This window comes from Acanthochromis polyacanthus, chromosome 18 (genome assembly GCF_021347895.1).
Source record: "Acanthochromis polyacanthus isolate Apoly-LR-REF ecotype Palm Island chromosome 18, KAUST_Apoly_ChrSc, whole genome shotgun sequence".
NCBI lineage: Eukaryota > Metazoa > Chordata > Actinopteri > Pomacentridae > Acanthochromis > Acanthochromis polyacanthus.
In genome coordinates, this window is record NC_067130.1 from 26726381 (window position 1) to 26752931 (window position 26551).

The 26551-nt window shown below is 40.0% G+C and overlaps 1 protein-coding gene across 1 annotated transcript in view; it reads left to right on the plus strand.

The window, feature by feature from the left end:
• Positions 1-1373: 1373 nt before the first annotated feature.
• The window catches only part of rxraa (retinoid X receptor, alpha a), a 48160-nt gene continuing 22982 nt past the window's right edge, over positions 1374-26551 (plus strand). The window contains 3 exon segments of the mRNA XM_051938923.1: positions 1374-1643; positions 18782-18932; positions 20990-21169. Of these exon segments, the coding sequence (XP_051794883.1) occupies positions 1374-1643; positions 18782-18932; positions 20990-21169 (601 nt within the window).

Genomic DNA, 26551 nt, shown 5'->3' on the forward strand with positions numbered 1-26551 from the left:
GACATACCACTGGATGTCAGTACTTCTTCGCTCGGGTCCCTGCCCGTCTCATATCTTCTGTGTTGACAGCTGATGGGAAGATAGCCCGCTTAGCCAAGGTAAAGACGGCGACTAAGTCTAGGAGGGAGAAGAAAGACAGAGGGAGCAGATGAGCTGTTGTACATTTGACCTTATCCTTATCACTCTCTCTGACTTCAGTCTCACTGCGTTTTTCTCCTCAGCTGCGCTGCAAGGTCATGTTTTCAATTCTCTTGGGCCCACTACGTCACTCATCACCCATGTGCATTATAGATGTACTGTACATACTGACCTCCTGGATCCTTGAGGGAAGCGGTTGTAAAGTGTAAGAGGGAGCGAGAGCCAGTTGGTGTCGGCACATTCAAGCTCCACTGACTCTTAGGTTTGGCTGTTTTTCCACTACGAGCTACACGAGTTTAATTGTCTCGAGTTTTTCTGCTGAATTGTCCATTTTCCTGGACAGTGCTCAGATTCAACAACTGCTTTCACACTTCACCAGATGTGCTGGACGCTTGGTGCTAATGACTCCTCTCGGGAAGAACTCAAATTAGCCCGAGTGTGAAAACATCTTTTAAAACCATCTAAATGTGTTTAGAAACAACATGCTTAATGTTGGAAAAATTTCAAGGTGCATCAGACTTTAACTGGGGTTTGACTGATGTGGGTTTACAGGATTGCTGCAAAATCTGATTATTGATAATCAAATAAGGACGATAAGCGATATTTGGAATGAGTATGCAAATACAACAGTATATAAAGGTTACATTATTATTATTAAATGTAACATTTTAGCAGAATATAATAAATATGGGGCACTGTAGCTAATTATGTAAAATAGAAAAAGGAGTGATTAAGTAGGACGCTGTCCTCCGTTTATGTGTGATCAACTGAGATTGTCTGATGCTCTTCTCTGTTTTCTTAATGCCTCGCTGATCTCTCACTTTTATTGCCCACTGAGATCAATACTTTAAATCATTGTTGATTATTGTTTTCCACGCTCGGTTTCAGGTTCTTTTGTGGTTGCCTTCTAATTTAGCAGCTAGCCATTAGCGTAGCATTAGCCACTGTCAGAGAAGCTAATTTCCGGGTTTGTGTTTCTTCTTTAGTTTTCTCTCCTTGAGAGACATTTCTGAGACGACATAGTGACGACAGACAGAGAGAGGAGACAACATCCAACCTGAAGCAGTGCATTTAATTATTCAATAATCGGCCAACAAAGATACCGATAGATAATTAGGAAGATGGCAAATATTGGCCACGATAATTGGCCCTTTCTATAATCAGTCTATCCCTAATTTTAACTTTGAATTGAATTTTATGATCTAGATCTTCACGATTAAATACTTTTTTTACTAATGTGCCTCTCCTTTGAATTTCTCTGAACAGATTCCTCGGGGCAGGTGACCTCCTCACCGCTGGGCTCGCCGACATCCCACCGCGGTATGCATCCGTCTCTGCTCAGCCCGACGTCCATGGGGCCCTCCGGCTCTCTCCACTCTCCCATCAGCACGCTGAGTTCACCAATGAACGGCCTGGCATCACCCTTCTCCGTCATCAGCTCGCCCATGGGACCCCACTCTATGAACTCGCCCGGCATGGGTTACGGCCCCAGCGTCAGCCCCCAGGTAAGGCCTGTAACAGACTTAGAGGTGGTGCTCTTTATATGATGTAGTAAGTATACATTGTGCAGATGTTTGCAGACAGATGTGCATATTATACTTACTAATCTTAAGTATACAGTATAATACATAGTAATAGTTATATTATTAAAGTTTGTTTTTGTTCACTGTTTTTCCAGACACAGTATTTTTATTGCGCTGTTACATTTAAGTAGGGCACTGCTTTCACTTCCATGTTCAAAATAATCCAAATCATAAGACTGATGCATCTCCTAGAAGCAAAAAAGAAATAAAACTGCACCAAAACGTGGACAAGGATGGGGATTCAGTGAGATCTTGTGTTCATCATTCTGCAGTCTGTTTTTTTTTTAACCTTTTAGAACAAGTTAGTTGTGTTACTTTAGCACCACAGACATAAATCTCATGTACTATTTGCATATGATTTATAGCATTACTTGCCCTAAATTCAAAAAAATACTTTTTCAAAACCACGAATGATGATCCATTTCCGGGGACCAGTTCCTCAGCTTCTGCTTCAGACTTTCCTACTGCTCATTGTTTTTGTTTATTACTATTCCACTGTGGACTGCAGCTGCAACATCCAGGAAATCTTTGCATAGGCTGCTGCTGCAGGGGTGCGTGCTCAGCAGCAAGACAGCTCACCAAAACTAATGCCAAAACATCGCAATGGCTCCCTGGTGGCTGGCTGTTAGCTCAGGAAGCATTTGATTTGAAATGCAGCAGAATTTTCTGTGAGCAGAGCACAAATTTGGAACATCAATATCTTAGTCGATCGTTTAATTTGCAAATCTTGATCGAGATTAATATTTGAGTAACTGTGCATACTGACGGCATGGGAAAGGTTATTCAGGCACTGTGCCTTCAAGATTATTCCTACCTACTGAAGGAGCACATAGATCACAGAGAGTGAGTCTGAGAAAACGATTTTTAAAAAATATTCAGGAGATGTCACATGAAGTATCATTTATTTTACATCTACAGTCATTATATGTGGATGCACAAACAGATATGCACATTTATAATGCATGAAGCAGTATCATGTACAAACCTGAAACTGTGATGGCAAGATTTTATTAATCTGGCCTCATTCATCACAACTTAGGAACTTTGTAGACGAGGTCCTGTGCCTGAGTAAAGTAAATTAAGAGCTGCTTTTTTGTACGATATAGATAGCAGTGATTTTTTTTATGTGTTTTTAATGAGAAAACTAACAAAAAGTGTGTTTTGAGGGCTCTTTATGGTCCATGTATCAGTAATTAAGACAAAACAGCTTATGCATGGTAGATTTTTCCGCTGTCTCAGGATCATGTATTTCAAGGTTTGCATGATTTGGGCAAATTCTATCGTATACAAAGTGAGAGGTTACCAGAATTTCTGATGGTAGCTACACATACATTATGGTTGACATAAAAAAATAGATTTTCATGTCATGTTTCTCCTGTAACCAAATAATTTTGAAGTCTAACTAGAGCGAATGCTGTATAATGGTCTAAATATGTCAAAGTTTCTAGCATTTAATCAGTATTACCCCTTTAATAATATCACAGTATGGCATTTTAAACTCTGGTTCAGATTAAACAAAAGTTTATACATGTATTATTAGGTAAATTTATGCAATGCTGAAAATCATATTTTATTCATCTTCTAAGCAGTCATGCTCACTGTTTCTCTTGTACATTTTGCCTCTTTATGCTAAGCTAACTGTATTGATGAAAATTGTATTTATCGTATTTACCTCTAAGGAAGACAGACGCAAGAAAGCATATTTCCCAAAGTGTGCAGTGTCACAAAGTTAATTAATTAATGCCATAAGATTGAAAAAAAGAAAAAATTAACGCTGAATTTCTTGGATAACTTATTTTACAAAAATGTCAAAAATCTACAATCATTCCCCCCACAGGCGGTGCCAATACTACATACTGCAGAAATTTCAGTATTTACATATTTAATTTGCATCCATACTTATTTTTTTTTTGGCAAATTTATAAATGAGATGTAGAATAAAGTAATTTTGATAAAGTATATATGTTTGGCATTAATTTGAATTTCCCAACCAAACAGCACATCACATATGAGTAGTTCAGTAACTGTCCAAAAATGACGAATCCTGTCTGACTCTGATAAATGGTGTAATTTTGGGGATTTTGTAAAGACAACATACATTTTAAGCTGGCCTTCTGGTTTTGGGATTCCGAAATGTAAGTAAGCTAACAAATACTTAAAGATTAGACTGTGTTTAGGGCTAAGCTACATGAATCATCACATTCAGAAGCCAGAAAGCTTCATGTTCAGCATCCTCCATCCTTGCACTGCATATCCATGAGGGTTTTTTTTTTTTTCCAGTGTCTTCACTTTGAAATCACGGAGAAATACAGCTGCCCTATAAACCAAGCAGACAGCCGGTTGTGTATCATGTCTTACAAACTGTACTTGCACGTGTCAGCAGTGCAAATTACAGTCACTTACGCTTACACACTCGCACATATAATTTTCCCAAGCCAGGCCCCAGCAGACAGAGGCCCGGCTTTGACCCCATGGCACAGTTAATCAAGGCCTATTTAACTGGGATTCCACAGCACTTCAGCTCTGTCACTCTCCCTTCTATATCTGAGGCATATTTGTCACTTCCTCCTCCACCATATCTTGGTTTCTTCTCTATCCCGTCATCCATCTTTACTCCCTGGCTGTCCTCTTTCCTGTCTCTTCCCTTTCTTGTTTTTTTTATTCCTTGTCTTTGTCCCATCATCTCCATTTTCTCCCTTTTCCTTTCTGTCTCTGTTGTTTTTGTTCCATCAATAATCCTCGGTTTCCTTGGTATTAAAAAAAGAAAAAACACACACACAGAGACACACAATTAAGACATCAAAGCCTGCAGTGGCCCAGTTTCTCTCTGGAACCATATCTAAAATTGAAATAGTTTCCTTTCCAAAATGCGGTCACTGGCCTTTTTTTGTGTATGTTGATGATTGTGTTAAAGCACGTCGACAATGCGATGCTGTTCGGGATGGGCTCTCCTCGCTATTGTTAAGCTTATCGGCGCCTTCTTAACCAAAGTGTCCCACATGTAATGGAGTTAAGAGTGGATTAGGGGCACTTTGAGAAAGCGGCCAGAATCTTTCGTTGCTAGAAAGCTGCTGTTCTTCTCCCCACTTCCTCCTTCTGATTCCTCTGCACTTTATAATTCTAGCACTTTCATCTGTGCTGCTGTTTCTGTCCCGGTGTGGCTCACTTTGTATGCAGGTTGGATGTTTAGGTAGTAAACATTATGGTCGAATGAACCCATTCTGGTTCATTAAAATCTATAAGCTTTAGCGATTTTAAATGTGGAATTCAGCATGTAAATAGACATGCATTATGGAAAGTATCATGTGCTGTAGGTGTGCAAGTGTATTTTCTTTACTGCTGGCCAACCCTGCCAGTTTTAATAGCTGTATAAAGAGCAAGTAACAGCTGTTTCTGGTAGTGGTGGCTGCTTTAATACTGTATGTGCAGTAATTACAGTGTGTATCTAACTCGTGTTATGGGTTATGGCTGTTTTTTTTTTTTGAGTTTGTAAAAGAGCTGTATTGTTTTGAACTTGCAGAAACGGGTGGGTACAGAGTTCTTGAAGCTGACAGTTGCCACCTGTGTTCATTTCAGCTTTTACTGTTAACTCTTTTTCAGTTGTCAAATTGACTCATTTCACTATGTCAGTTAAGGCAAGGTATCAGAACTGATACTAGTTCTGATACGATACACAAGTTTTGACGGCAGATATCTTCCTTTTATGAATCACAGACAGGGCTTTCTGCAAAATTCTGCTTCTTCAAGCAGTTACTGAATGAAACAAGGAGCAGCCGCCTCTTTAGAGCTTTTACCTCAAAGCTTTTTACTCACTAATGGCGGTGTACAGTAAGTACATGCAAATATAAAACATTATCTGTTGCTTGTATGACACTGAACTCTCTCCTTTTTCAGGAACAACTTGAAATTACTAGTAATTTGAATTGTGTACTTGCTCTTTACACATTTTCTTGATTCGATATTTCCTCATTTTAATGATAATTTTATGAAATCTCAGACAGTTTTAGATGCATTTGCTTTGTTTAGACAGTAATAAAACTGATGCACTGGAGTGGTAGAGTAAATCCTGTTTTGTATTTCCAAGGAGTACACCAGTAATACATAGATAAGACATTTTAAAGCGTGTCTGTGAACAGTTATAGCATTGATGAAGAAGTAATGTGCATTATTACAGCCTTCACTCACGACTTTACACAATATCTGCATACAACTTGTAATGCAATTTAAAATACATGATTTCAACCATTTCTTAAATGCTAATTTTGCCCTTTCTTCATAGAAAAATGATTGAAAAGAATGTTTCTACACAAATAAAAGCACAGAAAATGGAGAAATTTTGTTATTCAGTCAAACCCTAAGGTTTTAGATGCCCATGCTGAAATGTTTTAAAGCCCCAGTCATAAAATCTCCTGTGAGCCTTTAACTGTGATCTTTTGCATAACTGAGATTGTGGACCTTTTTTGACTGTTGCTCAGTGAGGGTGGAGAAGCAGTGGTTTGAAGTGAAAGCGCATCTCAGAGGTTAAAGATGGTGGCACTGCCCTGTGGTCGTGAGGCGCGGCACTTCTGATGAGACGTGATTTGAGTCAGACGGCGCATGCCACTTACTCTTAACACTCGGCTGACTTGCTTTTTTCAGGAGCAGTTAACTGGAACGAGGTCACAGCTCAGCCTGGTGCTTAACCACCAAGTGTCCAGCACAGGATCCTGCCGATGCTAACCACACACACACACGCTCAATAGGCACACACTCACCGATTATACAAATTTTGCATGTGCTAAATCACTTGTTCTTTTCAGTGATCTCACACAAATACATAAAAGAAGTAAGATACCCCTCACAATAAGATCTTATTCACTATAAAGTGCAAACATCAGTGTCTCATTCTAGCCGGAAATATTCTAATGCATGGAAATTAGGCTGCTTTTGCCTTCAAACTTGTGTATTTTTTCAATAAAAAATGGTAAAAATGAAAACCAGTGAGGCTTAACCAAACCTTCTACATCAAAGATGCAAATGACAGCATGATTAAAGGCGGGGACAGGGGGAACAAAAGTCCTATTCTTATAGGAATGTATCCTCCAAAAGGCAAAACCACATGTAAAGAGAGAGAGACAGCCCTTTATCATCAGCCAGTTCTTGTGTCTCAAACAACAGTATTTCCCCTACAGCTCTGTCTCTGTGTGTGTGTACATATATATATATATATATATATATATCATCTGCTTTGTCTGTTGTTGAAGATCATAAAAGCATGTGCTATTTCATTTTCAATTTCTCAGAAAGGCCACACACTGTCAGCAAACAGATTACACTTGTGGAAGAATTTGGATCTGACACGAATTGCATACTTTGCCTTTCGTTCTGCGGTTTTGCCATTATGAGACTTGTCATTTCATTCTTGGGAAATTAGAAGAACGGCGACATTGCGAGACATCTTCCTGGGTATCTGGCCCGGGGAGGCGTTGCCAGGCCGCAGCCGCCCTCATCAGAATCAGACCCTTCAGTGGTCGTGTCTGTGGGCTCGAACTCACTGACAACACGGACCATCCCTCGATCACAGACACCACAAATCTGCGAGCAGCTGGGAATTATTATAGGCAAGGGTCGGGAACACATTTTTACACTTGAAATGACAATGGCGAGAGTTGTCTGGCTGTTGTTTTGTGCAGAAAAAAAGAAAGGCACTCTTTATCATCGGGCAGCTGCCGGCTCCCGCTTTCCATTTTTTGCAGCCCCTCTGGCTTCGGTGCTCTCCCACTGAAACTACCCTGAGAATCCTAAACCAACAACAGGCCTCCAGTGTCTTGCCTTAAAAAATACATACAAAGCTCGAGTGTTTCTGGAATCGAACACAGAGAACGCACCAATGTAAAAACAGAAGAGAAAAAAAGGTGTAAATGTTTTACAAGAAATGGAACACACGCCTAATAAGTTATAAATGAGCGGCAGTAGTGATGTCATGTGCCTTGAGTACGTCGTGTTCAGGCTAGAGTCGCTAGGAGACTAAAAGACAACAAGCTCTACAGAATGAAGAAAAGAGAGAGTGAAAGGGAGAGGAGTAGACCTCAACCCATTCCTGTGTGCGAGTAATAAAGGTCTATTCCGCTGCTCAGGTCTTTGATGGACCTTGATGTCGTCACTTCGCATGACATCATGGTTACACGGCTGCACAAAAGAGCTGTGTGTAGGGTCCCAGGGGAACAGTTAAGGCTCTCTAATGTCAATCAACCCTCAAATGGATTGAGGAAAGGGATTTTAAAAAAAAAAGCTGTCTCCAGGTAGCAATTAGAAGCGGTGTTAGAGAGCAGTTTTTTTTCTTTGCGCTGTTAGTTGTAGGAATTGTAGCTAATGTGGTGACTTAATTTAGTTGTACTTCACTTAATTAGAAAAAAATATCTTACTGTTCTTAGTGATGGACCTTTTTTCAAGTGTTGTGAGTTGTTCTATATAAAACGGCTTCATAGTTTTAAATGGTGCTGTGCTTAAAAGAAAGATCAGGGCGGCTCAGAGCAACGGAGTAGTAATTTGCGTTGATGGAAATACTGCAGCAGAAATGCATATTTCTTTGTAAAGAAAACACCACACAGCTTTCCCACTTAGTTTTCAATTGAATTTTGTTTTCATCCATAGATTTCTTGATTGCAATTGCTTGGATTTGAGTACCTTTATTTGTTCAGGCCAGGAAGCAACATTGAAACTTTGAATTAAGAAGAAATTTTGTACCACCAGAAATAGATACTAGATCTGATCTACTCTCATGTTTGTGGAATAGTGTGGACGATGATCTCAAGATGAGTACAACTATAAACCCACATAAGTGGGTTTGGTTTTGTGTGTTTTCTTTTTTCCCCCTGTATGATACTGTGGCTTGTCTGAAATAAATCACATAAATGGAATAAATAAATTTGAGATCTGACACTACAGAGTGTATTGTGATATTGCCGGTACCTGTGTGTGTTCTAACTTGTGTGGAGGCCACACAGGAGGCCATTTAGGAGGTGGCTGCTATAAGGGATGGAAACAGTAACATATAGGTTTAAGTTTCACAGAAAAGCCTCCTAATGCAGAATCGAGGAGTTGCGATTTCAATGCCTGAGGGGACGCACATTTATTTTAAAGCTCGAAATAATTCCTTTAAGGCTTTAATTGCATTTGCTGGTGTGATCTTACAGCAACTCAACACTGTCTGTGGACAGACGTGCACTGAGACATGTCTGTGAAGTTTAATGACACTTGCTGTACGACTAATTCTGCTATTTAAACATAGACTCCCCTGCAATAAGAAGGCAAATGTGGACCAAAAACACAGCCTACATTTCAGTTACAGTGCCAAAGTTCCAGATTGGTGCAGTTTGCTGTAACATTTTGCTTTCAACATGTGATTGATGGCTGTTGTTTTGTGCTAAAAGGTTTAGAATGAAACATCTGCTAACAGATGAGCAGCAGCCTTAACCAACAGACCATTCTAAAGCACTTTTGATAGAGAAAGGTCCACACAGATGAATAAAATTGTGAAAAAGCATTGCAAAAATGTGGTATGACAAGAAACAATAGACAAAATATTATGTTTTTTGTATTCATTATTCATTTAAAGCATCAAAAGCTAAACTAGTGATATGCAAACACGACCAAACTGACCTTTCCCATGGAATAAACATACAGACAATTCGGTGTAATTGTAAAAAGGTTGGAGGTTGAGCATCAACCTTCATTCTACCTTCATTTATCCCCCCTTTTCTTGTGTGGAAGCTGATTGCATCTCCACCTATGGAAACATTCATTAATACACTACCTATTTCCCTTCTTAGTGGCCAGGAAAAACAGTTGTGAGCCCAGTGGATGCCTGACACGCTAATACCCAAGAAAAAACACTTGTCTGTTAAAAAGCTGGATGACTTGCTAGTGGATTTATCATCCCATTTTCTGCTGGATGGTGGACAATGGAAATACGCCTGAGTGACTTGCTGGGTGCAACTAATCATAACGCTGCAAATTTCAGTGGTGCTTTGACACTGAAATACCATTTGAATTATTGCTGGATTACGTGCTGTTTGACAAAAGAAACACCACGCTGTTAATTTTCATGTAGCATACTGGAGGACACTTAGAAAGTGATGATGTATTACTTGATGATAATGGAAGTTGGAGGGAATTAATCACTGGATTGGCTCTTGTCTTGACACTGAAAATACTTCTTGATCCATCTCTAAGTGATATGTAAGACAATGAGCAATCCTTGTAACGAACTGCTGGAGGACCTACCAGTGGAATAGTAGAAACACTGGTTGAATACTCAGAAGATGGGACAAAGGAAATACTAATCACGTATTTGACAATGGGGGTGAATGGTCAGTTAATTGCTGGAACATTAACTAAAAATTTATAGTTGAATGACAGGCAAATGACGCACAGGAAAAAGGTTCTTATACAATGTCTTGGACTTAAATTGGGTTTTGAACTGATGAACCATGGTCCCTACACACCAAGCTAGATTATTAGTGCAGACAGTTAAGAGAGATATACATGTAGGAAAACACTTTACAGTTTGTTATTGTCACATAAATTGTGGACATGAGGCGTAGTCATTCTCAGGGAGGTATATTCAATAAAAATATGTATTTATTTGAGTTATGTGTGCATTATTAAAGGTCCAGTACTTTTCCATTTATCAGCAAATGAATGCATGCCTCCTAGATGTTTATTATACTGCAAAGATGCTCAATTTACCTATATAATTATTTGCAACTCTTTTTTAGCCCTATTCTAAATGGGCAGTTTTAGTGTCTGGAAATTTAAATGCAGGGGACTGCTGATGTCCTCGCCCCCATCAGTGCGGGGCAAAACAGTTGACCATGCAGCAGTAAACAAAAATGCAAGCAAATTTGTAAGACCAGGACTTTCTTTCTCTTCTAACCTTCTCTCCTAATGCCAATTATTTTAGATACAAATATTACAGAATTCCCAGCACAGAAATTGTTTTCAACTTATGTGTCTGGTCAGTTTGTTCTGCGGCATTGTAGTTATGAAATCAGCGTTTTAGTAGTGCAGAGCTGCAGCGTGAAAATGGCTATGAACTAATATTTGGTTTGCACGTTGTCTTCCAGAAACTGCTTAACCAAAATAAACATGCATCCCCATAAGTGCTCTGCAATCAGACATTGCAACACTTACCTGTATTCATTCAAAGATGGCTAAAGCTATTTTTTAAAAATAATTTACTGTCATATCATGTGGCCATTGTAAATACAGGATACTTCCACTTTGTCACACTTATTAAAAAATAATGTACAGTGTTGTAAGCTGTATGTGTTATTAACCGTGAATGAGCGGAGGGTCAAGCCCTACACTGGAGTACGTATGTTTGTACCTGTTTACAATGTATTGCTATTTATTTCTGCATACGTCAGTGTCTTGGTCAGATTTGTTTCTGTAGGTCGAAACAAATGAAGCATGGGTTATTACACTTCAAGCTATCTGAGGAATTTATACGGCGAGATGTGTAAGAAGAAGGCTGAAAAAAGGTAGCAAAGTCGAAGAAAACCGGCATGAGAGGAGAGTGACTTGAGCTGCTGTTTCAGTTGTTGGTAGTGCAGTGTCCACAGGAGCAGCAGTTTCATATAAAAAACAACCCTTATGCTAATCCACACTCGCACAGAGCCGAAAGGACACAGTTGCACTTTAGCATGCGGACTAAACAGACTCACACTCTTGTGCATGCACGCATGAAATCCAAACGCACATGCATTCTTACCCATGCACACATTAAAAATACACATATGCATGCATGCTAGAGACCCACCCCTGTGTGCACTCACACTCCCACGGATGCCAAAAACACTTAGACAAACACATGCCCAGATACTGCCATGCTGAGGTGATACAGCAGCTGAAAGTCACTGTGCGTACTCCCACTTCACTGCTGTAAGGTTCGATGCTTTCATGCCACTGATCGTCCTAATATCCCTTTTTTTTCCCCCCACTGTAACAAAAGTTTCTGTCAACACACAAACACGCGCGCAGACGCACACACATACACATGTAAGTGCCCGCCGTGATTCATTTTATCTGTTGCGGCACAGCATGGGGTGAGTGTTGGAAACCTCCGAGCTGTCTAGAAAAATGTCTGCTCTACTAAATTCTATCCACTGGGAGAGAGCAGAGAAAGTGTTTTATTAGAGCTGACTGTCAGTAAATGTTCAGCTATTTTACAGGAAGGCATACGCAAGAAGGTTTTATGTGTTGTCGCGTAAAATGTCATTAATAATTGATAAATAATTTATGCGTTCTCTTCATAAGCCATTAAAATACATAAATTAAAGCCAAATTGTGAGCCTTTATGTAAGTGAGAGACCCATTCTATTTAATTAAGTTTAATTTTATTCTCTGCTGAAGCCCTTTAATTATGACTTGAGTAGATTAAAAAAAAAATACATTGATTGCTCTAATGTTAAAAGCCTATTATAAACACAATCCTGTATTTTTAAAGCCACCAATTACAACCTGGCAACACAAAAGTTCTTTTTATTTAAAGCTGATATGGGAGCTTATTATTATGCGATGGGAATTATGAGTGATTTAAAATTAATCAAGTCTACTTTATTGTGCTAAAAACACAATATTTATTATCATTTTTGATTTTCTGTCCTTATGTTTCTATTACTTTCTATCAATCCTCTTTGAAAGTACCACAATGACTACAATCATGCTGATTTAGGACCAAACACCACCATGATTAACCATCTAAAACTCCAAGCAGTTTCATGTGGGCTCATTTTCACAGGAAAGTCGTAGCTCTCTATAGAAACAGCACGAGCATGGCCAGAGATAACTCAGATATGTCTTATGCGAGGTATGATGATGCTATCATGCCATAAATTGGAAACATGACAAAACCAAACTTGAATTCCCCAAACAACATTTTTACAACTGCCCAAAAAATAGTGACTCTACAAACCATTGATATTTTACTACTTAAATTTTTATAATAATAATAACTTTAATTTATTACTTTACATTTGAAACAAATCTCAAAGTGCTTTTAAGTCTTCTATCTGTTAAGCGTTACTGCATCCTACAGTTCAGCTCAGTTCAATGAAAAGTCCCTAAATTATTGCCATGTGACTGTTGGTTGCATCTGAATCAATGACAGCTTCTCGGTTGCAATGAAGAGCGCAGATTTTTCCATTTTTTGTTATAGAATGTAGTCATAACAAACTATTTTAAATGTGACATGTAGAATGAAGTGATTTTGGTGAAATAACATTATTTTAAGCTTAATTTGGAGAGTTTTTTTCTGGTTTCTGACTAATAAACTCTGGAATTTCAAATAAATACATAAATAAACAAATAGCAAGCCTTTCAACGTCGCCAGTAGGGTTTTGAGTTCAGAGGTTAACGATAACATCGTTAAATCTTTGTCTGTGCTTTTTTAATAGACAAGGTTAAAACATAAGCTTTTCTTCCCCTTTTAGAAATAATACACAAGGACAGAAAACAGTTCAAGAGAAATTTCATGAGTTTTAGATACAAAGTCGATAGTCAGACAACATGGCTAAAATCCATGCTTCCCTCCTGGTTCCTTCTGCTCAGCTTGACTCGTACAGTTACATGATGAACCTTTCTGCAGCTGAACCCGAAGTTCACCTGCAAATAACTGCACGATGAGCTATTATGATCATCGTATACGTGCTCACACCCTCATATCTGTTGAGCTGCACTCGTTTGTAAACTGTGTGTGTTGAAAAAAGTTGTCTTTCAATCCGAAGGGGCCATCTCGCTGTGAATATACCCCGAGGGCCACAGAAGAGCGGCGTCCATTAACACATCTCCCCGTGCGAAACCTGAACCTCTATCTGTGTTTGTGCGTGTCCAGATAAGACTCAAACTGCAGCGATGAGAAGAAAGTTCTTACTCATTCCTCCCATTCTTCACGGGACCACCGAGATAAGCTTGCTTTTAGAAGGAAGCGATTGTCACAAGGTGTCAGAGGTGAAAGGGGACTCGGGGTTATCATGGAATCTTGACCTGATCCCTGTCCTCACCTCTCTAGAGGCAGCTGGTTAGGCCTTGTCTCCTGTCAGCAGCAGATTTGTATCCCACCCACTCACTCTTCTTTCCTCTCCACATTCAAGCTTTGGCACATTTTTAGTTTCATGCCTTGGAGCAAAAGTAAATTAAAGTTGCAAAAATTAACCATCCTCAGTGAAGGCAATACAGCTGTGTGGAATGAGGTCTGTAGCCGTGGATTGTAAAGTAGAACGTTCTATTCCTGGTCATGTTGTGCCAACGTACAATGAAGGAATCCTGTAAGGGTGTTTTGAAAGAATACTGTGAAGATAACTTTCTCTGTTTAAAATAAGGTGCCCTTGAACACGAAAGCAGCCGAGGTTCCACATGAGGGTTGTGCACTGACGAATGGTGCGCCAGGATTTGATGTCTCCTTTTGAAGTGTCTTTATGAGTCAACTCTGTGCTCTGACTCTCTGAATCGAGCTAAGCCCATCTTAAGCAGAGGCCTCCACTGTCTCAGCTCCTCTTTCCTTTTTGTCCTGCATTCACTCAAGGGAGTCCTTTCTTTATATTTCACCGCCGTGTGTTGTCATAGCATACTAATAGTTTACAGGCCCGTTCTACTGCCAAGATTATTCTCTCCATTAAAATTAATTAGGACTGAGCGAGGCACCTAAGCCAAGCTGGCTCACAGCACGCACATATAGGTTTCTGTGTGACCATGTTGTAGTATGGTTTCTGGTTTGTCGTTTCAATGTGAGTAAATTAACAAAAAGACAGTTATATTTTGATATGAACCAGTCATTTAGGTGATAGATTTACAGGATTTAGTGAACATTTTTCCTTTTTCTCTGTTTTTGGATTGTTGGTTAAAGCAATGGCTCTGGAATGCTGTGATTAGCATTTTCTTTACATTTGTGATTAAAGGTTACCAGAAAAAACATTGGGTAGCTAGTAAAAATATCATTTACTGTACTTTTTTATGATATTAAACCACAGAGGTCACCAAGTACAGACTGCCGAGCATTACTCTCATGTTTTGCCACAGTAAAAACCTATTTATGGTTGATTGTATGTGTAGCATTTTTATGATACTAAGCGAAAGCGCCACTTATTTTATACATACAGTGGTTTTCATTATATACTGTATATATAGATCTACATATATGTTTAAATGCAGCCACTCGCATTGTCTGAGGGCTTTACATTGAGTCTTTCATGGCTAAAAACATTACCTTTAGTTACCTTTAGTCTAATGTTTGAATATTCCAGCAGTATGCTGAAGCCAGCAGGTGGCAAAGAACATATAATCACATACATCAGTTCCGTGCAGAATTTGACACCCATAAGCAGACAGAGACCCCCGCTGTACTGCATGTACCAACTCAATGTCCTCCACCACATGTTATGCAACACCTACAGCACATGAAGCAGTACTCTTCGGCTAGAGTGTTTCTCATGTTGTACATCGTACTGCAGGGAATCTTATGTCCTACATTTCAAGCCCTTGATGTTAAACGCCCCTCGATTGTTTCCCTCCTCCAGTATGTAAAAGTTTGATGCCGAGCCTTCTTCGTCTTCTCCTCAGACACTACGCAAGGAGAGGATTGTCAGAAAGGGGTTTCCCAAGGCGCTACGGCTGCACACACAGCTGGCATACCTCCCCGTAAAGGGTCACATGTATGTGTTGTGAGGGAGGGTGCATGTATTCTATTTCCAGCACCAGTCCTGAGCCACTTTAATCCCCCCGCCTTGCCTCCATCGCCATGGGCAGAAGAAAAGAAAGGCCCCACAAGCCTGCCCACCCGAGCGTGGGGAGCAATGTTGCCGAGATTGAGTTGCAGGTTTACTGAAAATAGATTGTGAGAGGAAGAATCTTTTCTGTTAGACAGACAGACAATTTGATAGGGACAATCTCAGCTGAGGAGACGCCTCTGTTAGTGCTGTGCTACAGAGGAAAAGACTAGACTCAGGCTTTTAACTGAGGTAAGACCTCATGGTGTGTGTGTTTGTGGGTGTGTATTGGTGTGTGCATGTGGATGAGCATGCAGAGATGTTGCTGTGTACTCAAACTGTGCCTATTGTGGACCCTTTGTGTCCTGGAGACGTCTCTTAAAAATAGTCTTTTTCACTTTAAGAAGGGATTTTTTTCAGCACATCAACATGCACTCAACAATAACAGCTGTAGTTTTCTATGTTGCTTTATTTAAATAGTGCAAATGATTCTTAATTTACTCTATAAATGACCCATTAAATATCACTTTTATAGAAACTGTTTCATTGATATTCTGCCAGGTTTTTCCTTTGTTTCTACAAATAATGTGAACACATATGAAGCTCCGCAGGATGCTAACCTTATATCAATCTTTTTTTCTCAGAGCTTGAGCTTTGTGAGTGTTGCATTCAGTGTGTATTTATGTAAACAGGGTGTGAAGAGCAGACCAGTAGTGGATGCCTGGTTGTGAGCAGAACATGTTCTTGCAGTGGAGAGCTTTAACCATTTTAACATAAGCTTTAATTTTTTAAAATTCAAGCCAGGCTCCTAAGTCAAGTCCCCATGACACCCCATATGTCACGCCAAATTCCGTGAAAGTGTGTGTGAAATGATGCAGAAGACATCTAGAATTTTCTATTTGATGTGATAGTAAAGCACTGTGGTTTGAAAGATTTCCCTCAATGGAAGCATGGTATACTGTAGCTCCAAGCAAAAATATATATGGCATTGCTGACATTTTTCTAACTTTGAAGCTATTAAAAAAGAATCAAATTTTCAAGTGTAAGAGTTTCAAAATGTGAAATGAGATGCCAGCAGCCACAGCAGCTTGCTGTGTACACTTTGTCTGCATGCCTGTGTGTCCTGTGCACATACATGTGGGGCATTGGGTGCATGTATATGCAGACACAGTACATGTGTTTATCGCATATTGCGGTGCAATTAGTGAAAAATGAACCTGTCGATTTTTCTCAATTAATTACTTGTTTGGTCTAAAAAGCATTTCCCAAATCTCAGCATGACATTATCAAATGTCTCATTTTGTCTGCAACCCAAAAGTAGTGCATTTACTTTCATAATGAAGTGAAGAAATCAGCAAATTTTCAAATTTAAAAACTGAATTTGAGAATATGAATTTGATATATATATTTTAAATCATTCAAAGTGATTAAGCAATGATCAAAATAGTTATTGATTAATTTAATAGTTGACATTTAAAGTAATAGCCAGTTAATCATTACAGCTCTAAACACTTTTGGGTGCACTTTTGTGTATTCGCTTCATATTTACAGTGCACAGCTTGTGAAAACAGTAGTATAATGTTCTTTGTTGCTCTGCAAGATCTTGTTTAACTAGCTGGGAGACCTAATAAAACTTGCGGTTAAGTTGTGTCATGGGAAATGTAGGATCTAAGCTCAGGACATCTAAGGTGCTTTGAGTTTAGCGTCTATATGTCTGTTTTAATATCAAATAGCTGGAATTTTCTTTCACATTCTCTAATATTCTGTGACACATTTAAAAATGCTCTTAAACATATAAAAAGATATGTGGTTTTCATTTTCAAGATTATGCCTACTATTAATTATTATGCTGTACTATTTTGTGCTTATTTAGTACATGGAATGTTATAAAATAGTGCAAAATACCCATCCTGATTTCCCAGAGTCCAAGGCACTTCATTCGATAAATAACCAAAGTAATTAATTAGGTTTCATTCGTCTGCTAAGCGGTATTGCTGCATTCTGTAGCACTGTAATTGCTTAACTTCTCTGTCTGTTTGTCATGTCTGTCAGTGTTTATACAGTTTTTTTTGTGATGTCTCATTACACATTGGAAAAAAAACATCTTCTGAACTATTACTTTGTCAGATGACTGTAAACACGACTTGGGAAGTGTTTCAGAATGACAAAACATGTTTGTCTTGACATCATGAGAAGGAAATGGTTCTTCTGTGTTGCCCAATCTCTGTAGACGTAGACAGGGTTTCTCTGCTACAATGCTGAGCCAAGAATTGTTTGTGCCATCAGACATTCCTCACATGTGGTAACTTAATAAAACTATGTCTGGCTATATGAGCCCATGCGACTGCTCTGCCTTTATTGTTCTGTTTGTCATCCCTCTGTTGCTGGCTTGTTATTGAGAGATCAACTTGTCTGAATATATTCAGCATTTTCCCCCTTTTTCTGTAAAGTCATTGTAGCTTTAGCAGGCTCGTGCTTTTGCTTGTCCAGTTTTTCACGAGGTGGTGCTAATGTTTAGTGTGCCTCTGTTCCATCCAATACATTTAGTGTTCTAGGATAATTTATATCCTGCCCCACAACGTTTATCTCTTCTGGTAACAGCATGTAGCTAGTTATATTAATTAGCCTCCCCTTGCTCTTCGCTTTTTTTTTGCAGAAGGCGAACAGAGGTCACTTTGGGATGAATTTCATCAAAGCTCTTTTTTCAGTGAGGGAGGCAGGCAGCAATTGAAGTTCGACTTTAGGCTGCAGTTGCACTGCTACTAAAACAAATGCTGCCTCTTTATTCCGCTGTACTGTTAAATTTTGCAGTGGAGTTATGCTAGTACTGAACATTTTGGAGCCAGCGGGGCTTGTTGAGAGCATGAATAAAAGAGTTCCTGGGGTTGAGTGGTGCAGGATCCCGCTGTGCCAGATTTAGATCTGAAACAGAGGGGAACAGGAGGGAGGAGAGAGACAGAGGGAGCAATGAAAGAGAGCCAAAGAGGTGCTGCTAGGACTGCTGACCGTCTGCATTGAGTATCAGTAGTCATAATACGCATTTCACTTTGCGCATTAAGCAAGTCGTTCAGAACTCTCTGTGTGACATAACTCCACTCAGATTTAATGCCTCTGTTTGTATATGTAACCAAATATCCCCTCTTCTTGGCAGGCCTGGCCGTTATTCATTACTTAATGTCATCAGCTAACTAATGCTGCACTAGCTAAGTTATGTGATAGGGCTTGTGCGATGGACTGTGTGATGTTGCTGGTTTTGAGTTCGGGGGCTGCTTTGTGACCTGTTGGCGTGTGTGTTTGTGTGTGTTGATGTTCCAGCTGAACTCTCCGATGAACTCGGTCAGCAGTACGGAGGACATTAAGCCCCCGCTGGGCCTCAACGGCGTGATGAAGGTGCCCGCCCAGCCCTCAGGCACGGCCCTGTCACTCACCAAACACATCTGCGCCATCTGCGGCGACCGCTCCTCAGGTGAGTCACATCCGACTACTGAGATAAATGCCTGCAACAGAAGCATTGCACAATCAAAAGCTCTGAAGTTAAGGTCAACTTGTCTATAATATCTTTTCAAAAAGCTGCAATGATTAAGGTTAAATTATGGAGATGGCTATTTATAAGTGTGCATGAGTCAAACCCTAACCTAATCAGAAAGTCCAGGGAACTTCAATGTAGTGCAGAATTGTGGACCGCTATTGATCTGGGGAAGTGTATAAAAATAATTTCTCAACAGCTGGGATTACGCAAGACATTATTTCCAAATTAAAAGAAAGCTGGACTACCCAGCATCTTGCTCAAGCCTGTGCTCTAACCACACTGAGAAACCTCCAAAGAAGATCCAAAGATGAACTTTGGTCAGAGGACAGCCCCACGGACCGCTCTGGCAGAACTACATACTGCAGCGTCTTGCAGTGGGAGAACTTCCTGGAAGGACAACAGTCGCTGGAATTCTTCACAAATCTGGGCTAAATGGCAGTGAAGCCAGAAAGAAGCCACTCCTGAGAAAAAGCATATGAGGGCAGCAGCGTAAAGACACATGAAAGAAACTGAAATCACCAGTCAAAAATATCGTATAGTTGGATAAAACCAAACCTCGATTCAGCTTTCTACTGAAATAGAGAAGTGCTGTGTCTGAGGGAAACCATGCACCCATCACTCATATCACAGCATCCCTACCGTGAAACAGTTGGCTACAAGAAGACTGGAGGCAAATGCAGGCGGATCTGAGAAAAGCCCACTTCAGAAGTATGGAGTTTAACAAAGAGCTTTGTTATCGAACAATGGTGAAAGTAGGGACAAATCAGTTGGAGATATAAAGCTACACTCGGCAATGGTTTAGGATTTTTCTTTATGTGTAGCAGATCACACATCACTGTTAGTGTGATAATATAGTCATGAAGTCACTTGAATTTTGAGCCATTTGAGGTCTTTTTGGATTTTAAGAACTCTGTAATGCTCGATTTAGTGTTTGAGAGATGTAATCAATTTAGAATACACTTAAGTCTTTGTGACACTTCTGTAACATTTTTTATTAAGTCCAAACTTTCTCTCAAATGCAGAACAAAAAATATTGTTACAGATCATTTCTCAACAGTTTTAGGCATTTCACAGAACACATGCTCACTCCAGGCTTCTCGTGTTCATGGGCTATCATCAACTAGCTTAACCACTTACACCACAAGAACATTTTACCCATGGTTAACTGTTAGCCCAGGGAAATGACTCACACAGTGGTCTTTATTTTGCAGAGTGCTCCTAAATCATTTTCTTTCACACAGCCAACAAATAACCCTGTGTTTAAATGTTTTTTTTTGGGATAACCATGAAATGTGTCTAGCCCCGGGATGAAGGTGGATATCTAATTCATTGGACAACGTTACTGTCATCCTGCGTCATCGGTTCTGCATGCACCCAAGGGGGAAAATCAAGACAATGTTTAATACTAAGTCATGCTTCATTTAGATGTGCTCTGAGGCTTTATTTATCTTCTCTGGTGGTCTGACCAGCAGAGGACTAACAAAGAAACAGTTTGAGCAGCAGTGGAGAATGCAAATTGGATTCCATCTGTCATAAATAGCTGTAAAGAGCTGAAAACAGGAGATGGACAACTTGATTTGAGAACAGTGCTGTAATGTAATTCTACATTGTTGCTTTCCTCCAGTAGGCCCCTCTTCTGTTTTTCTTCACTGGCCACAGTGTAGCACACATTCTGTTCACTTTAATAGGTCTCTGATCATAATTGCTCTTTTGTTCCCTCAACCGTTGGTTCCTTTGAGCAGTTTGTGTGCTTACACATTAGGACACTTTGATCTCAGTGGGAATACCTGGTGATGGAGTTACAATGCATTCCTTGATTGTGTGTTTCAGACAAATTAATACACAATAGCAGTGGAGAAATGGCAAGAAGACAAACTTAATGGCATATAAATGTGTCTCTTGCTATCCCCAGTTTGAGAAAAGACAAAAAAAATGTGACAAAAGGACGATTTTTGAATAATTTTGCACTAATAGTATACATTCCCTTTCTTCAGGTAAACACTATGGGGTGTACAGCTGTGAGGGCTGCAAAGGTTTCTTCAAAAGGACAGTCCGCAAAGACCTGACCTACACCTGTCGCGACAACAAGGACTGTGTCATCGACAAACGCCAGAGGAACCGCTGTCAGTACTGTCGCTACCAGAAGTGTTTAGCCATGGGCATGAAGAGAGAAGGTACAGCACATACCGTTGAGGATAAAGTCCCACTTACCCATTCCCATAAATCTGTACTAATCCACATAAACACACGTTTAAACCAAGATAAGGGCTCTAGTTTTGGAAATCAGGAGCAGTGTAGCGCAGTCTGCAGATGTATATTTTTGGTATTTTTACAGGAAGAAACACGCAGACTAACTCATACACAGGACTGCAGATTGACTTTATTTGGCAGTGTGCTTCAAGCTAATCTGAATTTGGTGTGTTCTCAAACTGCTGTTGAATAGACACACTGCGCAGATGCCAATATACTCACTCTGACTGCTTGGGTAAGGATTTTTGACAAGTAATTAGTGGCTGTATTAACACCAAAATATGGATCTTGCCTTTGTTGCTAACCTTCCACTTTGCCTTCACATGAATAATAAAATTTGGCTTGTTTGATTGAAACAGAGCAGGTATCAACTGATGCAGAGCTGCAAAGTCTAAATGCATGTCACCACACATGACACTTGCACATCAAATTTTAGAGGGGCACCTGCATCTTTGATGAAAAAAAATCTGCTACCTGCACTACTTTTTGAAATATAATACATTCAGCTGTTGCAGTGCCATGGACCCAGCATTGTTGTGCGTGGCAGCAGAGTGAGGGTTTGTGAGAACAGGCAGTCCTCTGAGACTTCACTGATATAGACTGGAGAAATAAAAACACGACAACAGAGCTGCGTGAACTTCGTCTTCTCCCTGCATCCTCTGGAGTTATTGCTCGTGCTCGTCTTGTGCTCCTAACGATTTATATAAACTCATAAGTTGTTGGAAACACTGCCTAGTTATTGTGAACAGGCTTGTTTTCACAAAAAAAACACTCGTTCAAGGCACGAGGCGGTGTGTACGCTTATGCTGCAAAACACTTGATGCACAGAATTTAATCGAAGGACTCAAATTGGATAATGTCTTGTAATTGCACGGCACAGTAAGAAATTTGCACCACATTCCTCAAATTATAGCCTACTGATGGCATGCACGTCGTTTTCCTGCCTTTTTCAGAAAAATACAGGGATTTAATCAGCTACATGGGGAGGCCACATATATAGTTTGTTAATCAAACCCAGTTCTGTGGTCATTATTGCCTTACCAACTACACTTAGGCAGTAAACATGAAACTGAAACAGGCAATCGAAGCATATACATAAAGAGGATTTCTAGAATTTTTAGGATAACTGAATAAATTTATCACACTTGCCTTTATTACATCCAGATGCTACTTTGTGCAGCTTACTGACAACAAACACTGCGTGCTTAGCCACTAACTCCAGTGTATAATTAATGATTTTGAGAAGCAAGTAGCGCACATCCAAATGTGGACAGCAGGGGCCTCAGTTCACCATTAATTTATGAAGATTTATTCAAAACGCAACAAAAAAAAATCTAATTTTCCTACAAGCTTTCATCATCGGGTGGCAGCAACAATGTCAGTGGAGGCTGGAGTTTACAAAACAAATCACAATAACAATGACATGATTAAGTTTTAATGAAGTCTTTTTCAGCCACGAATCCTACTAGTTTCCCCAAAGACACTGACGAAATATTCATCTGGCCTCCTGCATTTTACAGGTAAAATGAAGAGATTACATTACATCATTTTGTGTTAATGAATGAACACAAAATCTACATGAAATTTCTTAATACAAAACATCAGCAGAGGCCAGATGGTGAACACTTTTTTATTCGATTACTCAACATTTCTGCACAGTTTAGTTAGCATAACAAACTTAGCATAAATAAATGGAGTAAATATCACAAAAAGTTAATTTACTTGCAGAAAGTATGACTGTTGATGTTTTCAGAGTACAAAGGTGACTTTGAGTTATGATAGCTTATGGCGCTGTCACACTCTAGCGTATAGAGCCAGCATATGAGGAACGTATCGAATATTTTGAAAAATTGTTTATACGCACAACTTTTCAGCGTATGAGGTCGATTTTCGGTTAATGACCGTTAGAGTAACGTGAGTCTAGCGTACCGTCAGCGTATGAGTAGCGTACGCATAGCGTATGTCAGCGTATGTGATGTGATGTGTATTTGAATTGGACGGAACCGACGTATGAGTAACGTATATCAGCGTACCTCAGACGTATGAGAAACGTATGCGGAACGTCAGCCTAACGTATGAGGAGCGTACACAGCTGGTGATGTTGGGACCAACCCTGTCCAGCAGTTTATCATGCATTTCTGGAGGCATGTGTAGGAAGTTCCTGAAGGCTCTCTGATCTTCATTTCTCAATTCAACCATAAGCTGGTCATAAAGGCCAAATTGACGCCGCCTTCCAATCCAAGGTTTCACCCAGATTACACGTCTCATTCTACGCCTTCTTCTTCTGTGTCTAGCATACTCAACTGCCAACTGTAACAAATCTTGGTGATGTTGCAGCACAGCAACCTCCATCTCTGAACTGCTGGTACAAACTGATACAGATTTGGAAATGTGATACTTTATATACCCCCCATATGCTGGAAATACGCATGTAATACGCATGGGATAAGTTGGCTGTACGCTCAGAACATGTTAGGCATAAGTTGAGTACATTAGACTGTCGTTAGAACTACCATCATAACGTTAGCCATTCATTAGACACACGTCAGACACACGCTCATTATACGCTTCTCTAACGCTAGGTTTCCTGACCCACTCAATTTCAACGTATGAGAAGCGTACTCGACGTATGAGTAACGTACCTTCAGCGTATCTCTAGCGTGTTCAGCGTATGAGGAACATATGAGGAGCATAAAATTCATATGCTGAAAATTTTTGTGCATATTCAAAATTTTTTTTTGACCATCAGCGTACATCAACATACACCGACGTACCCCGGCGTACTAGAAACGTATTCCAGCGTACCCCTAGCGTGTTTCAGCGTATGTCAGTGTATGCCCAAAAAGTCCATACGTTCCTCATACGCTGGCTCTAAACGCTAGAGTGTGACAGCGCCTTTAGATAAAAGAGTGAATGGACTTCCAATCTGTGACTCCAGACCTTGATTTGAACCTATACAGGTCGCCAAAGTAATGTGTTATATCCATCTCTAATGTGTCATCAAATATTCTTTAGCCCGTGGAAATAAAAGCACTCACATGATCACGGTTACAGCAGGACATGATCGTATGCCCGTCACTCACATCTGTTAACAATCTCTGAGGCTTTGCTCATGTGTGAGGCATTTATACCAATGCACACTGAAGGAAAGTTGTCCGAGGTCGACCGAGTTCTTCTCCATTTGCTACCAAAGCAATCTATAGGAATAGGTCCTTCTGGTGTGATTCCCCATCTTTTTTGACACCTGAATTGTGCTGCTCCACTGAGTCATTATTGAGAGTAAAAACAGACACAAACAAATGAAAACAAATGTATCCTCCAGAAAATGGGGCACAATGTAAAGCACTGTGCAAAAGTTGAACATATATTTGAAATAATGTTGTATAATTAAGAGTTTAAAATATTTTTTAAAAAAGAATTATGTCGATATGTGGTGTGAGCACCAATTTTTCTTGGTACATTTGTCGATTTCGACTGATTCATTGTCTTTTGTCTCTTCATGTAATCTCAGCCATTCTCAATGACGTTGAGATCAAGACTCTGCAGGGGCCATGCCATCTGTAGCTGGACTCCTTTTTCTGTTTGGCAATGAAGATAGTTGTTTATGACTCTGTCAGTATGTGTGGGGTCATTGTCATACCGCAAAGACTCATTGTCTGACCATTCAGATGAGTCAGATGAATATAAATGTAAAAAAAATCCCCATCACCATTTCTAAGAATTGCAACCAGCCTCCCCCATGATTTAGATTACCTGTTCTTCCGTAGTGACTTAGTTTCACTTTTGACCAGACTTAACTGTACTGTAGGGTCAACATTGATACCTTAAGCCACTATGTCTTCCGTGGATGAAGGACAGTCAGCTTGATGCATTGTTTTTCTGCTGCACTCCATGTCCTTGGTCAATTGTTGCATTTCCAGTCCTCCAATATACCAATGTCTTTATGCTTCTGCTGAATAGCTTGGACAGCACATTTGGAAACATCACTACCTTGTAAGACACTTTGCAGATGCAGGATGCACACTTGGTGCTATGGTTGAAGATTTTGTACAGGATATTGTACTGTATTTAGCAAGATCACCGTTTGCTCTTCATTTGCACTGGTTTACATTACATGCAAATACACTATGCCCTTTGAAAACATCGCTAGTTGCAAAATGAATGTTATTGACCCACACCCTACTTATAGACTGTCTAAATCCAATGTTTTCATGAAGCCTCTTAAGTGCCTGACACTTAAGCTCATTGCTCCCTATATAAAGACTGGAACATTTTCACACAGACATTCCCCTCTAATGGAGTGCTCCATATAGTGCATCCTTTTCATATTTTTTCAATTGAGGGGAGCGACTCTTCAGTACCACTGTCACTGGAAAAAGGGTTTAATTGTTTGATGATGGCTGCTGCACTCTCTAATACTAAAGAACAACGCTGAATAAGCAACGAGAGGCCAGATATCTGTAGTGAATCACTGTGGAGCACCTTCAGGGAGTGATTAGAGTGTGGTTAAGAACAGGAAGAGTTTAGTTGTGTGAGGTGAAGAAAAACAGCCAGTGAGGTGTGATTTTTAACACTCCATGAAGGTGTTAAAAATATTAGCACTCTCAGCAATGCTGTTAAACACTCCTTCACACATTGAACAAATCAATCCTTGCCTTTCACCATTATGGTAACCACAGTCAGTGAATGGGGGAGTGCAGAGATTATACAGGTCGGTGCATAGTATAGCTAGAAGGACTGAGGATGCAAAGATGCAGGTGTGTTGGATGGGGGCTCACTGTTGAACACCAAGTATTTGTTGTGATAAATACATTCTGGAGACTTTTCTTGACCTTTACTTGGCCTCGCTCCTCTCCCTTCCATTGCTTTTATTTATGTCATTGTTGGGCTCTTTACTCCTTTCAAGGATATTATCATTTACTGCCTTTTGCCTTACTCACAGTGCTGCCTAAGCCCCCTCCTTGCACCCTGAGGGCTGTGGTTAGAGAACAAGGCAGCAGTAGCCCAAAAGGCTAAGCGAATCCACAGAAAAACAGGATTAAATGAATTTATGCTCTCCCAGTCAGGAGAGGAGAGGAGAAGGGGGATGGAGGGGGCTGAGAGAGAGAATAAAGCTAACATGATTTCAGCCCTCCTCACCTCTCCCTGACTCCAACACAAGTATTCTACCCTTGGGCTGACCTCCACCACCAGACAGCAGTTCCTCTAAAGTGGGGCCCCTTTCCCTCTCCTGCTCTAACAAACCCTGCTTCCCTTTCCCCCACGACAAGACCACGGCCTCTCCGATTCAGAACTTGGAATAGAAA